This window comes from Eimeria maxima, genomic scaffold (assembly GCF_000499605.1).
Source record: "Eimeria maxima Weybridge genomic scaffold, Emw_scaff956, whole genome shotgun sequence".
NCBI classification, from domain to species: domain Eukaryota; phylum Apicomplexa; class Conoidasida; order Eucoccidiorida; family Eimeriidae; genus Eimeria; species Eimeria maxima.
Genome location: NW_013566887.1, coordinates 1 through 13,661, shown reverse-complemented (window position 1 = coordinate 13,661; position 13,661 = coordinate 1). Strand labels below are relative to the sequence as shown.

General features: G+C 50.6%; 2 protein-coding genes across 2 annotated transcripts; one reads left to right on the top strand and one right to left on the bottom strand.

The window, feature by feature from the left end:
- Nucleotides 1-361: 361 nt before the first annotated feature.
- Nucleotides 362-8,082, bottom strand: EMWEY_00046300 (cyclic nucleotide-binding domain-containing protein, putative; the record flags this gene model as incomplete). The annotated part of the gene is made up of 11 exons (XM_013483105.1): nt 362-409; nt 563-617; nt 994-1,141; nt 1,398-1,466; nt 1,618-1,727; nt 1,883-1,955; nt 2,129-5,822; nt 5,972-6,058; nt 6,306-6,778; nt 6,980-7,189; nt 7,590-8,082. The coding sequence occupies 11 exons, from the start codon at nt 8,080-8,082 to the stop codon at nt 362-364; spliced, it is 5,460 nt and encodes a 1,819-aa protein (XP_013338559.1).
- A 4,066-nt stretch (nt 8,083-12,148) lies between these two features.
- EMWEY_00046290 (hypothetical protein) lies at nt 12,149-13,593 on the top strand (the record flags this gene model as incomplete). The annotated part of the gene is made up of 3 exons (XM_013483104.1): nt 12,149-12,617; nt 12,794-13,056; nt 13,338-13,593. Coding segments are annotated over 3 exons (988 nt in total), but the record flags the coding sequence as incomplete, so codon positions are not given.
- Between the last annotated feature and the right edge of the window lie 68 nt (nt 13,594-13,661).

Sequence of the window (13,661 nt, the reverse complement as noted above, 5' to 3'; positions counted from 1 at the left end):
TATATATATATATATATATATATATATATATATATATAATGGCGCGACTACTTTTTATCTGCTCCCCAAAACGGGGTTGGGGCCAAACACCTAAGTACTATAAATTGCAGCGGAGTTGAAAGATTTGAATACAAATATTTTTGGCTTGGAAGTTTCTAAAAAAGTCCCTTTCCTCATCAGAGGTTTAAGGGAGCTTCTCTAGCTTCGGTACAGGTCGTAATCTGGGAGCAGTAGACCCAGCCCATGACAGCTGCAGATGCACTACCTTCTTTGCAAGGCCACGAGATGAACAGTTGAGTAACATTTTGCACTTTTCACGGTTGGTTTAGCATTGTTTGAAGTGGACTGATTGTCTAAGATTTTAGCCAGATCCACGACGGCTCCAGAAACTCGAAAACTGCTTCTTCAGCTGAAAGCACATTGCACAAGCTTCAAGCAGCATGACACGGACTCAACATATATGGTTCATAGCACTATTATGTTTGGGAGCACTGTTTCGTGAGACAACAACTGCGCCCCTCTCTGTTTACGAGATAATGTGCCTTCCTGGCCTACTGCTCACCTGGTGCAGCCCTGACGTCCTGCCTCCCTCCAGCTCGCCGGTGTTTCCAAAGCGCCTATGAGCAGAGAACGCACTCAACTGTCCACACCATAGGTTATCGACAACCAGGAGAAATGCTCGGTTTTTCGTCGTAGCGATGAAAATGAAAGTCAACCTCGGCAGTGTCTAGCGCACTTTATTAGACTACGCTGGATCAAGCGGGAAGGTTTTAAAGTTGCTTTTTGCATGCACAGAATTCATATTCACGTTTAGCCCTCCGTGGCATCTGGTCGCAAGTTAAGTGAAATGTGATGATCAAATATTCGCGAGGAACCTAAAAGGTTAGCACTTTCTGCTTTACTGAAAACTTGTGGAATACGTCAGTTGCCGCTCCAGTGCATACGAAATGCACAGGGAATGCTTCCAAATAAACATAGTACAAAGCAAGGCACCTGTTGAGAATTGCCTCAGCATCGCCAAGAGACTGCTGCAGCTCGTTGCGCTCCAACACAGCAACGACGCAGCCGTCGGGGGACGTAGCAACGATGGAGACGTCCGACGGAGTATCGTGTAGCAGAGCCAAAGCGTTTATGTTGTCACCTGGATGAGAACAGACAGAGGCACAAGCCATGCAGTGATGAGACACACTGTAGAAGGCAGAATTCAACAAACGACCTGGCAGTTGATGCCGATGCTGCGTTCACTAGCTTGTATCACATATAAATTCAGTGGAAGTTGGTTTACAATTCGGCTGCAATTTAGCCTGCTTGTTAGCAATCTTTTCCTTCTGTGATGCATGCTTGCTGTTGTTTTCATTGAAAGTTTGTGTTTTGTCCCATCACTTCTTCTGTTTCACCTGGGCTAAATTCGTCTACCACCTCCGGATTCCCCTGGCGCTCCACGAAGCGCACTGCACGAGCGCAGCCTATGGCAAGGGTGCATGAACACAGAACACAGATAAAGTAAAGCATAAGGGTGCACCAACGCAAATAAAATAACACATAAGCGTGCGGCGGTTCCCCTTTCTACTTCTGCAGAACAGGTGAAAAAGAAGCACAGATACGGAATGCAAGTACCATGAACGACAACCAGCACGCCGCTGCAAATTTCTCCTTGAAAGCACATGACTTCGTCGGGGAGATAAATCCGCCACTTCATTAACGTTGCTATTTGGACTCTTTCTCTCCTGAAAGAAAATAACAGCAGCAAGTGGCATAAATGCAAAAAGCATCAGCGAGCCAAAGGAAAAAAACATCAGCATGCCACGAGGAAAACAGGTTAAATCGTATCTACTTTGCCTGCGGTAGAGAGCTCAACAACTGTTTTGTTGAGCATACTGACCTTGTCAAGGAGTCCAAAATAGGGCAGTTCCCGAGGTAGCTCATAACCTGAGATGCTCTTCGGAAGATGCATGCTGCACAATCAGGTCAAGTGGAGCACCGCAAAAGAAGCAACTTCTAAGCCCGACTCAATTCAAAATACCAGGATTGTGCTACAAACCATTTTATGCTTTTTGTTTGCTTTCGACCTCTTTTCCATGTCCAACCCTAAATCGTGTACGCTAGACCCTCGAATGTGAAATCTCACAACTGATGACTTGTTGAAACGAGTGAAAGCTGAGTTTCTGCAGCGTGCAGGGGCGCAGAGCCATGACGGAGTGGTTGGTTTGAGCTTCTCGGACAAAAGCTCTTGGTAGGACGAACGCCCCGGGACAGAGTTTGACGGGGAATTTGTCCTGAGGAACTTCTCCGTCATAGCTACTACGACGTCGTGCAGTGTACGTTGGGGGAGTCAGCCCTGCCGTAGCGTTTGCCTCCAATTCGGCTGCGTTGGGTTCTGTCATCCCGAGTTCTCCAGATACGACAAAGTACAAAGTATCAACCTTTTCGCCTTTTTGCACGAGCATGCAGCCTTTGGGAATCTGCACGAAGCTGTTCAGCATCAAATGCACGCAATGCTGCCTCTCCTCGGGCTCCAGCAGCGCGAAGATGCTGCTACTCATTACAGCCGCCGTCAGGTCTGGCTGGTTGTTGGAGAGGAACACCTCAATGCGGTCGTCTTCGTCCACTAACCCTGTAGCAAACTGTCTCCTAAACCCGGCAGCAAAAACCCGCTCGAAAGCAGCGGCTCTGCCGGACCACCTACCGTGCTTGCGGCCCTCGTGTGTGGTGTATTGGAGACTCGATCTGACTGCAGTGTCGCTCCGGCGGCGCTGCGATGATGGTTGTGACGGTTCTTCTGCATGAAACGAAGAGCTTGCTGGGACAACCAGATCCTCGACACCCGATCTAAAGTCAGCAGGAGAACCAGCTGACAAGGAGGGGAAGGCCACAAGCGGACCTCCTTCCACCGGTGTGTGTGCAGCGCCTTCTGCCTGACGACATTCTGCTGCTTTGTTGCTGGCATCACTGAAGGCAGTCAAACTCATCTCTTCTGAGTCCTCTGCGTTAGATTTTAAATCCGCAGTACCGAACTGCGGAGAATGTTCTTCTTCCTGCACGGAGGAGTCTGAGGGGAATTTGTTCACCCCGCCTCTAGAAAGAAAATCAGTGGGCGAAGCCCTTTCTTGCAGCCCCTCCTCCTTCTTTATTCCTTCTGCGAGATCAGGGGACGCCCGGCGGAAAGACTCTGCAAGTGAGAGTGTGGTGACGGCCTCGCAGCTTCCCTTGCCTGTGAGTACAAGCGTAGTGGCTAGTGGTTCTCGCCCCGAGGAAGCTGCTGCTTCCTGGTGCAGGGCCACATCTGCAGCGGGTTGGTTACTGCTGGCCTCGGATTTGCTGGAGGTGCCGACCATAAGCGAAAACGCTGCGTTAGCGTTGGCTGGATAGGTGTTGTCCTTTTCGTCTTTCCGCTCTTCACCTTCCCCCTCAAAGATATTCGGGATTGTAGCCAACACTGAACTCTGACTACCCATGTGATGCCAATGATTACCCTCTTGTGATTCCTGGCTGCCACTGCTGGACCCCTTTGCAGCGTCATATTCGTTTGCTGTGTTCAGGTTTTCAAGCACATGGCTTGCCGCCTCGGCCCCCTTACTGTCTTTCTTGCTGCTATGAGACAAAGAGAACGCACTCCTCAGCTTGCTGTACATACTCTTCTTCTTTCGACTGCCTCTGCGAGACGACCCGATCCCCGTTGCATTTTTCGACTTCTTGCGCTTCGGCACCTCCGCGCTGTGTCTGGCGCCTTCAAGGATCTCTGCACTTTCGGATTCAGCGGAGTGTCTATGTGGATCTGCTTCCGTAGCTAATGAGTTTACAGCAGCCGGAAAGAGACTTGGAGGCGGCTTTCGTCCTTCTTGTTCCAACGCCAATAGAGACTGGGAAGAATGCGATTTCGCTGGGGGCCCCGACAACCCTTGCGTGCTTTGTTCTGCGTTGGTTTGCTGCGAATGCACGACCTCCCGGACTTCGCTGCTGCATTTGGAAGCATGCACGAGTGGCATTGGGGCTGAGTGGCCATGCTTCAAAGGAAGCAGCTCCTCGTGTACAGGCAGAACGTTCGCAGAACCCTGGCGTAAAGTTCCGGGATGGTGCGGCGCTTCTGTTGTTGCAGCAGCTGCTTCGTTGGCTGCCTTTCCAGACTTCCTTGGAGTTGATGGACGCGATGATCCTCCGAAGAGACGCCCGACGAAAGACTTTGAAGGGGTTCTGGAGAGTTGGTGATCGGTCCCCGACGCTGCTGCCTGAGAAGAAGTTGGAGTTGAACTTCGGGGTTTGTCTGGGTCTCCAGCTGTAGAAGAGGAGTTCGCACTAGCTGCCATTTTCTTCGCCTTTTCGCATTCTTCACGGATCGCCTCCAGTCTCTGTCGTTCTGTCTGTATTTCCTCTCTTTCTGTCTCCAGTTGCTTTCTATCTTCTGCAAGTTTTTGCTTGCAAGAGGCTATCTCCTCCGCAGTAGGCAAGATGTCTTGAAGAAGCTGTCCAATCTTTTCTGCTGAGTCCCACTGAGCTTCAATTACAGCTAATTTCCGGTTGTCTGCATCAAATGCCTCTGAAAGCTGCTCAAGGGAACGTGTGAGATTTTGGCGTTTCGCGCTAAGTTGAGACTGCCTAAAGGAGAGTTTACTTTCGAGGGCTTTTGCCTCCACTTCCAAAAGCGCCAAAGCCGCCTCTAGCTGATTGCACTCCTTTTGTAGTGTTTCATATCCCTCTTTCCCCTCTGCGGAATCTTCGAACCGCCTCTTAAGGCTTGCAACCTTTTCTGCTTGTTGTCTCAGGAATGCGATGTGCGCTGCCGCATCCGAGGGCCGAGCGTTGAACTCATCCAGAGACCTCTTGAAGTACTGGTATGCCGGGTTTCCAACGACCCTCAAGACGGATGCCCTCATATCTTCTGCGCGCATCAACGCAAGTTCGGCCTCCCGGCCGCTCCTTAGGAGAAGCGACTCAAACACTGCTGTCCCTCGCAGTCTATCGGCTCCCTCTTTCCCTTTCTTTCTCTCCTCCGCAGGGACCGCATGCAGCTCCTCCACCCCGCGCAAATCCTCCATGAACGCAACCGCCGCCTGTGTTGCGTGAACTGCTTGCATTTCGACGGTTCTTCCCCACCATAGTTGTTTGAGTCGCAGGCGGACTGCCTCTTGAATATCTCGCCGCTTCTCCTTGATCATTGCCTGCAGTGACCCATGGCGCTCGTGCAATTTGGAATACATGAAGGCATCTCTCCACTGCCACTTCATTGCGTCTACAAGCCACTGTTCAAACACTCGAAAGCTGCCGAAGCCGCCCTCCCCAGCGGGGCCAGAGGCGCTGTCTGACCACAGTTTAGACTCGTAGAGTTCGATTTCCGCTTGAGTCGCCATCAGAGCCAGTCCTGGAGGCACGCTGTTAACGCAACTCTTTCGCGGGAGGCATTGATTGAGTGTCAGGGGAGTGAAGAGGCGTGTGGCCTGCACAGTTTGAGAGACTGTTGAAGCTTGGGGTTCCCTTTGCAGCCCCTTCACCTCCCACCCGTCATTTGAAAAAAACGGGGAGTTGAACGCATACAGCTGCAGACGCTCTATGAATGGCGGCAGGCGGGCAAATGCCTGCTGGTGGCCCACGCCCCAGCTGCTGCTGCTTTTGTGGCGCAGCTCAGCCCCCATACGCGTGCACTTCTGCTCCTGGATGTTGAGTTCCTGCCTCCCATAAAGGGACTCCAGAGAGGGTGGCTCTTCGAACTCCGCAAAGACCTCCGTAACAGTATTTGTTATGCGGTCCATAAGCAACTGTACACTTTGGTTCAGCCGAATGCACTCTTCGTGATAGTTCAAAAGCACTTCATCCCGTGTTGAACGAACCTGGTCACAGAAACAGCAGACGCATTCTCTTCTGTTGGTTGGACAAACAAGATTTGGGGGGGACCTGTTGCACATGCGTCGTCCTAATATTTTTTTGCGTGTCAAAGATGCAGTTTTGTAGATTGAGGGAGTATTCTCCTCTCACTAACCTGTGCATATAAGGCCTCTAGGCAGTTTCGGTTTTCACGTAGGGCGCCGCATGGTTTTTGCCAGGCCTGCAGCTGCTCTGTTTCTCCCTGTGGCAAAAACTCAGTGCGGTGTACACAGGGGAACGAGGAGATGCACACCGGCCTCGTGCAAGCAGTAATCAAAAGCATTTCTGCTTTCGACCTAGAGTCTGGATAATTCTGTAGAGTGATAGAGTCTGGATAATTCTGTAGAGTGATAGAGGGGGGGAAAGAACGCTCTGCACTTTCGAGGCTAACTAGCTGCTCAGGGAAAATTAACAAAAAACGAAGTTTCTGGCGTCTGCTGGAATCGGACCTGTAGGTCGTGCTGGACTGCGGTGTCTGAACACGCAGCATACTTAACCCCATGCATGATGTTCTTGACAGTGGCGATCATCTGCTTTAGTTCCCCGATGATAATTTGCTCGTCTTGGTACCGTAACTGGCTGAAGACCTGTTCATCAGCTCTATCCATCTGCTGTCGCGTTGCTGCCAGCCTTTCAGCAAGTCCCTGCGCAGTCTCTCCTGCATCTACTTCCTTGTGCTGTTGCTGCTGTTGCTGCTGCTTGGGGTCGTTTTGCTGTAGGAGCCGTATGTTCTCTTCCAATTCCGCTAGATGCGTGGCAACTGCTTCCAAGGCTCCCCCACAAACAGTCATGACAATCGATGCCTCTCCGCCCCCTTCCTTTTCAAACTTCGCCAACCAATCGGCAGCCGAAAAGTCCGGCAAAGCATCAAGCACAGCCAAGGGGAAGGCAGGTGCAGCGCTGACTGTGCCAGGTAGGACTGCTGCGAGAGCAAAGAGATAGCAATTATTAGTTTACCTCTGTACAGCCACTAGCATACAAGGCAGCATCTAGCAATCAATCAACAAAGGAGGGAAAGGTGAACACATTTTGCGCAAGCAACAGGGCAAAAAATTGTCCACCGTGTCCGCTAGCAACAAGACTCGAACTAAAATAGCAGCAGCAGTGAGGATGGGCTGCTTACGAGGTGCCTCTGTAGCCTCAAGTTCAGTAGCCGACGGTGGACTCTCATCTTTCGAATGGCGATTGCTGCGGCTGCGGTGCTTACTGAAACTCCGCGTAAAGAAGCTGCCGATACGCCCAAAGCCAGAGGAGCTGCTGATCCTTTTGGGCTTCCCAGTCTGATTGTGTTTCGCTGCCGTGTCCTCACAATTCGATTGAGGCAGTCTGCCGCCTGCTGAATATCCACAACAGACAAACAGAGCAAGGAACTCAATGCAGACACCAGAGCTAAGAATTCTTTCTCGCAAATGGCGCAGCGCCTTAAACACATCTAACAGAAGAAAACTGCAACTAGTAAGCTTTATAGAGGAAACCGAGGCCCCCTCGAATGAATCTCAGTACACGGGAGGCATAATCATGGACCCATCGGGTTGCTGCTTCCCGATGGGCAAATCATGGCATGCTAGTGGGCTTGTGCGGACACAACGTTCAGAGAGGTCACTATTGCCCGGTGAAAGGAGGACTGGCTGGCTCCCCTTGAGTACTTGAATCATGTGGAAAGAGTGTTTAGGAGCTGCAGAGCCATGGGGCGTGTGGCGTGTCTTGTGTTCTTCTGCTGAGTGTGCACGCACTTGAGTCTTCGTGGTCCCCTTCGTCGATCAAGTCCCCCGGGGCACTGCGCACACTCCTTCTGCCGCTGTCTAGCCTCGCGTGGTCGATGCTGACACTGCTCTCATGCACCATACTTCCCGCATGCAGCGCACCCAGTGACTGAGTTGTATGAGCCCGATGCATGCCCGCAGCCCCGTCTTCGGCGTTCTCGTGTAGTTCGTCCTTGAGTTTGGTTCTGCTAGGTACCGACATGAACATCGCCGCAAGAGAGTGATCTCCTTTGCTGGTGGCATGGGCACCAGAGGCCTTGTGTGGTGCTGTTTGAAGGGTACAGACAGAGGCTTCGTCATCATCGTGTCGCCGATGTTCTCGCGGACTCCCGCCTACTTCTCTAGATCTGAACCTTTTCATGCTGCTCTGTCGAATCCAACCCATAACACTTCTGCTGTCGCTCCTTTCCACCCCAGACACCGTCTTCCCTGCTACGCCTTTCCCTTCAATTTGGCCTCCCATGGTGTATGCAGACCTGTGGTCAGGACCGACCACCGCGCCGGAGTCCCGAGGAGTTTACGTTATTCTTCGAATCTCATCCCTAAAGTCAAAACTGTGGAGAGGCTTGTCAATTATTATATAGGCGATTTTCCGCAGGTTTCACTTCAATCCAGGGGAAGGTCTGCACATGCAGCGCCATCAGCCTCTACCTGTGGCCAGGCGGGCCCTTTGGACTCGACCGGCATCTCGGAAAGTTATTGAAGGATTCTTTAATTGATATTTTACTGATAAAGGCCCTTTTCAATCCTTCACTTCAGCTAGTTCCGGTGTATGAGTCATTTTAACCCGTCAAAGAAGCCTAGCGGTTCCTCTCTGGCGGCGCGCTGCAGGCAGTAGAAATCCGTCCCTTTCTCTCTGTCTCCCAACCCTCCCTCCTTACCAATTAGCGTTTACAGAACTCTTCTGCTGCAACTTGATTCAGTTTGATTTCCTCCATTTTCGTGTCTTGAGAGACGTCAGGAAGGAAGCAAGGCGATGTGCCTCGCTCCCGTCGGCCGCGTTCAGGTTTTGAGCGATATTACGTATTTGCATTCTCTTCAGATAAGCATTTTTGCTTCTTTTTGATTTAGGACAATGTCACAAGAAATGCATCAGAGCGAGTTATGTGACCAGGACAGGTCGTCTTACATCGTGCACAATCGAAACCAGGAGCCGAACTCGAGCCAGGCAGATGGCGTGTGCATTACACCAGATCAAACATACTGGAAACAAAACCTTTTTTTTCTGTATATGCCTATAATGGGATGGTTCGAGTTCTAGGACATGTGGTAGGTAGTGGAACAACATGGCAAAGCTGTGCTTGCCCTGCTTTCTGTCGTCAAATGAGATTACTCAAATTGACACAAAGCACAACGAGACGCAAAGTTTCAACAGCATCAAAATAATAGAGGCCATGCATAGAACCAATGACACCCAATAATGCAAAGAAAGCGCTTATCGCTTGCGTTGCATGCAAAGAAATTCCATTGGCTACTCTGTCTATGCGTCATTTTCAAAATCCAACGTGATATATTAAGCCCCATGAAAAAAGCGCTTCTTGCAGCGACATTTTCGCAGCTTTCTCTCACCCTGCACCTTATCAATTCTCAAAAATCTCGAGGCCTTTTGCTAAGCTTGATAGGCCCTCTTCCACAAAACTTTGCATTTGTGTCTGCGCCAGCTTTGGTAGGCGCACAGGAATTGATAGCCGGGTGTTAATTGCAACGGAATCTCTTTTCTGGCTGCGTGCTAAGTCACCGTTGGTGTTTCTGGCTTTGTGCAAAGATCTACTCTTCACAGCTTGAGTTTTCTGCCCCTTTGACGCCCCATCTGTTATCCGGAGTACTGTCGCGACCTAGTTCCCCGAAACTCGGCAATAGCGGGTTCATTGCTGTTAATACTTGAACTGAAAGAGAAACGAAGAACAACAGGAGATGCAGAGGACAACATTCGATGCTAAGAGCAAGGTGATGCTCTATTAACATCGTATGTTGCTACCAACTTGCTTTGAAGAGCAAGTTGACGCAGTATTCAAAGTAGGAAGCCAAAGTACTAACGGAAACAATGGTCTGCCTCACACCAAGTAGCGGCCACCAGGATCTGCAGGCTTTCCACACTACGGGAAAATCAGAAAGAAGCGGCTGTAGTTCGGATTATTTGCCGAATTCCACATATTTGTTGAAAATACTTTAAATAATTTCCCTGCGCTGCTAGCAACAGCTACGAAGTGGGGACCCTGTGTATCCCTGCTTCGCCTGCAGCTTGTCACGCTGTGATCGTAACCCCATGCAAACTGAATGTTCATACAAGGGAAGGAACTCCCCACCTTACATCGGCTCAGATATTCCTCTCTGTTGAGGGTTGCTGGCTTGCTTTTATTGTTGCTCCTTGCATAACCGAGCAGCCCCCGACGTTTCCCAGTTGAAAGGAAGCAGCTGCTAGAGCAGGATTGCACATATCCATTACCCATGCGTGCACCCTTGGCCTGGCAATTAAATGTTGTACACGGATACACGGCATGCCAGCAACGAAATGAAGATAAGGCTCTTGTGGTGTATTGTACATTGTAGGGAGCTCTTCAGGTATTGCCCATCCCGTATGCCCTGTGGTCTACCTCTGAGGCTCTCAGTGTAGCAAAATAATTGGGGGAAACACGGGCACCAAATCTACTATATATACACTTGCTGTCTGTGTAAGCCCTGTACGCACTACCTAGTCGATATTGTAGCCTGCTGGCAAACACTGGATGTCGGTATCCAGTACCTACAGAGGAATATCACGCTATTGCAGACAAAGTTGATTTACCGGGACAAGGAATAAAAGCTGGGTTTGGTTATAGGTACAACGTATCACTGCTAATGCGTTGCCGTCCCTGCATTTTTCCGACAGTCTGCAGCTAGCCAGCTCGGCAGTTGTTTGAAATGCCCTCTCTACTCAGCAAACTTCCGGTGTGTACGGCAACTAAAAGCATATGTACGGCTAAAGCAGAAACGCCCTACGTATTCTGATAAGAAAACAATACGTACGGTGTCCCCCCTTTGAGAGGACTTTCTCCTTACTGCAGCTCTCACAACACACGACCATCAGTTTTCTGCAGGAAGTCTGCACTTACTCCAAAAATGCTTAAATATATCAACATCCCGTTATGCTACTCTCCCCGTCCTCCGTTACAACTGTAGCTTTGTGTGGAGTCCGCCTAAGGACAGCAAACTTCGCTCGTGCACAGGTTTGCGAGGGCACAGGAAGGTTGCAACTGAGCACCCGGACGTCCTAAAATCTTGTGAAGAGGTTCATGGATGCATAACTGTTGAAAGCGTTACGGAGCGGGATGCATGCTGCAGAAAAATCCCGTTTCCGTTCAAGTGCCACATGGCGGAGTCGGGCGAATGTACGTACAGCCGGAAAGCTGCAGGGTGGCAGAGGAAAGCAGCGGAATCAAAGAATAATAATGAAAGCAAATCTTGGCATTTACAGTTTAAAGATGAAACAAAGCAAAGGGCAACATTTGTTCAGCTTGCGGCGGGCGCTCAAGAGGCCCCAGCAGCCCCCGGAGTTATGTAGATGTTGCGTGAGGTCGCTCTGGTCGTCGGGGAAGCTGTGTTTGTGCCGCTTCCTCTCTACAGAAGCTCACGAGTTATTGTATTAGGTTTTCCTTTGGAGGGGAAATAAAGAAGTGTTTTGTTCAGCAAGGAGGAGGCGCGAAGAAAGGAGAGAGAGTGCAGGGGAAAGGCATGTCGGTCTCCGTCTCTCATTTTCATCGCTTACTTTTCTCCCTCTTCCTTTTCATCTCTTTAAAACCCCGTTGTTAAAGGTTCACCGACGTATTCAAGTCCAGCAAGCCGGCGATCAGCGCGTGAATTTCCTCTCCGTAGATATCGGTGTACATCCCGATTTGCGGTCCGATCGAGTGGCTTCAGCATTCCAACTGAACTGCACGGGTCCCGCGTTTCTGTGTTGTTTTGTCTCTAAACACTTCCTTTTAGCAGTTTTTGATCTTTTTGGCTAGTTGTTGATCCTTATAGGGCGCCTAGACAGTCGGGGTTTCACCGTACATTCCGTTTCTTTCTTTCCAGCATGAGTGAGGTCTTGAGGAAAAAGCCTTGAGAGATGGGGGCCCCGATATGCAATGGACAGGTTGCCTCCTCCGTACGTCCTCGCCGTACTTCCAGCGGAACACAAGCCGATGAACATGACACCGCTTGCTTCATTCCTGCTGTTGCATCCTCTACCCTCATCCAAAAGAAAGCCCAGGACTATTGTACTCAGGAGTGCACCAGCCGTCTGCTGCTGAAGTACACTCTCTTTGCGTTCGTCATTTGCTCATGTCTGTGCATTGGGTATATACTGGGCGCCCTCTACCCTCCTGGAGCGACTGAAGTAAGCAGATGGATCAGCCGTACCGATACACCCCATGTTTCACTATCGACTTTGCAGGTCATTCACTCGGGAACGCCTAGTTGTACACTTGAATAAACTACCATGCCCATATTGCGTTTTCTTTGCTGCTGCTGCTGTGCACTACCAGAGCCCGTCACCCTTCTCGGAATGGATGCAGGCGCGGCGGCGTCTTTCTGCTTCCGGGGGCGAGGGAGGCGGCGGTAGTGAAGATATTGGGTTGTTGGAAGGGGTCAATGAGGAGGGAGGTGGAGGCGAGGACCGGCCCAAAAAGGCCCCCGTGGGGCCCCCCAAGGGGCCCCCCAAAGGGGCACCACAAGAGGGGGTGAAGGAAAGAGGAAGCAGCGACACCCAGCTGGTGGCTGTCGGGGTTCCGCCCCCCCCATCTTCTCCAGCCCTAACGCCTCCATCCAGCGGCAGAACGGATACACTTCCTGGCCAGCAAAATGCAGCTCCTCCCACGCCAACAGTTGGTGGAAACAGAGACGCAGGCGCAGTTTCCCCAGTCTCGCCTCCATCACCAGTTCAGTCGACCACTGGATCTATGGAGAGCAGTGCAGGCGGCAGGGGCACCTCAACCCGCAAACAACGACGCAAAAAGAAGAAGGCGGAACTTATCAATGGTATGCTGAACATAGTATGTATTTATACGGTGTGAGGGGCAAAACTGTCCTCCATGTGCTTACCCTTGATGTCTGCCGCGCTAACAATCGAGTGGACTTTGAGTTACACTGCGTCGTTTACTGCCCTCTTCTCTCATTTCGTGAGCCTGAATCACTTGTGTCTCCTCTGCATCCAGGCCCCGACCCGCATACGTACCGGAGGGAGCTGTGTACGATGCTGCGGATGGACGCTACACTCCAGGCGTGGTATGCGTTGGTGGTGCTCTATGTGGCGGAGTGGCCGACTTATGCTCGCCATGGCACAGGAGGCGACGCTTATTTGAGTTATTTGAAAGATTTGGCCGAGAAATTCGAAGTGCCGCGACATGCTGCGGTGCAGGTTCAGATGCTGTTTGCTGAGGAGCTGTCCTGCGGCACTCCTTCGTTCTTTCTAGACGGAGTAAGTTTCTGCAGTAGCGGCGTCAAGAAAGAAGGAACGAAAAACAAATGTTGGAAGTCGCTGTGTAGCTTATCCGTAGCTCTGTATACAAAGTGATGTGAAGGTTTTGCATATTTAGCTTAATACATAGGGGTTGCACGTTATTACCATGGTGGAGAAGCATTTAATTGCGTTTTCAGGGCATGCGTGCATACTCGAATATCGCAGTGTACATTATGCACAAGTGAGATCAGGTCACTGTACTCGTATGCATTATACTATTTGTGCGGTGTTCGTAACAGCTTAAAATTGTTGGGAAGGACATTCACCGGCACCATGACTTGATAATGGTGCTGCGGAAGTACCGCGAAGATTCCGATTTTGCAGATTTGATTGACTATACACAAGTGACCAAGTTGCCAGCGGACGTCTCCATTTCGGGGTTCCCCATGATCCTCAGGACAGCCTTTGAGGGCTTCGCCTTTTGCTTTAGCAAGAATTTGTACATTAGACCTGACAAGAAGGGCGATGGCCAATCCAGGCGCACGGAGGGAACGGGTAAGGTAGCCGCTCCAGTATATATACGCTTTCCCTGCCCCTGTTGTATATATATATATATATATATT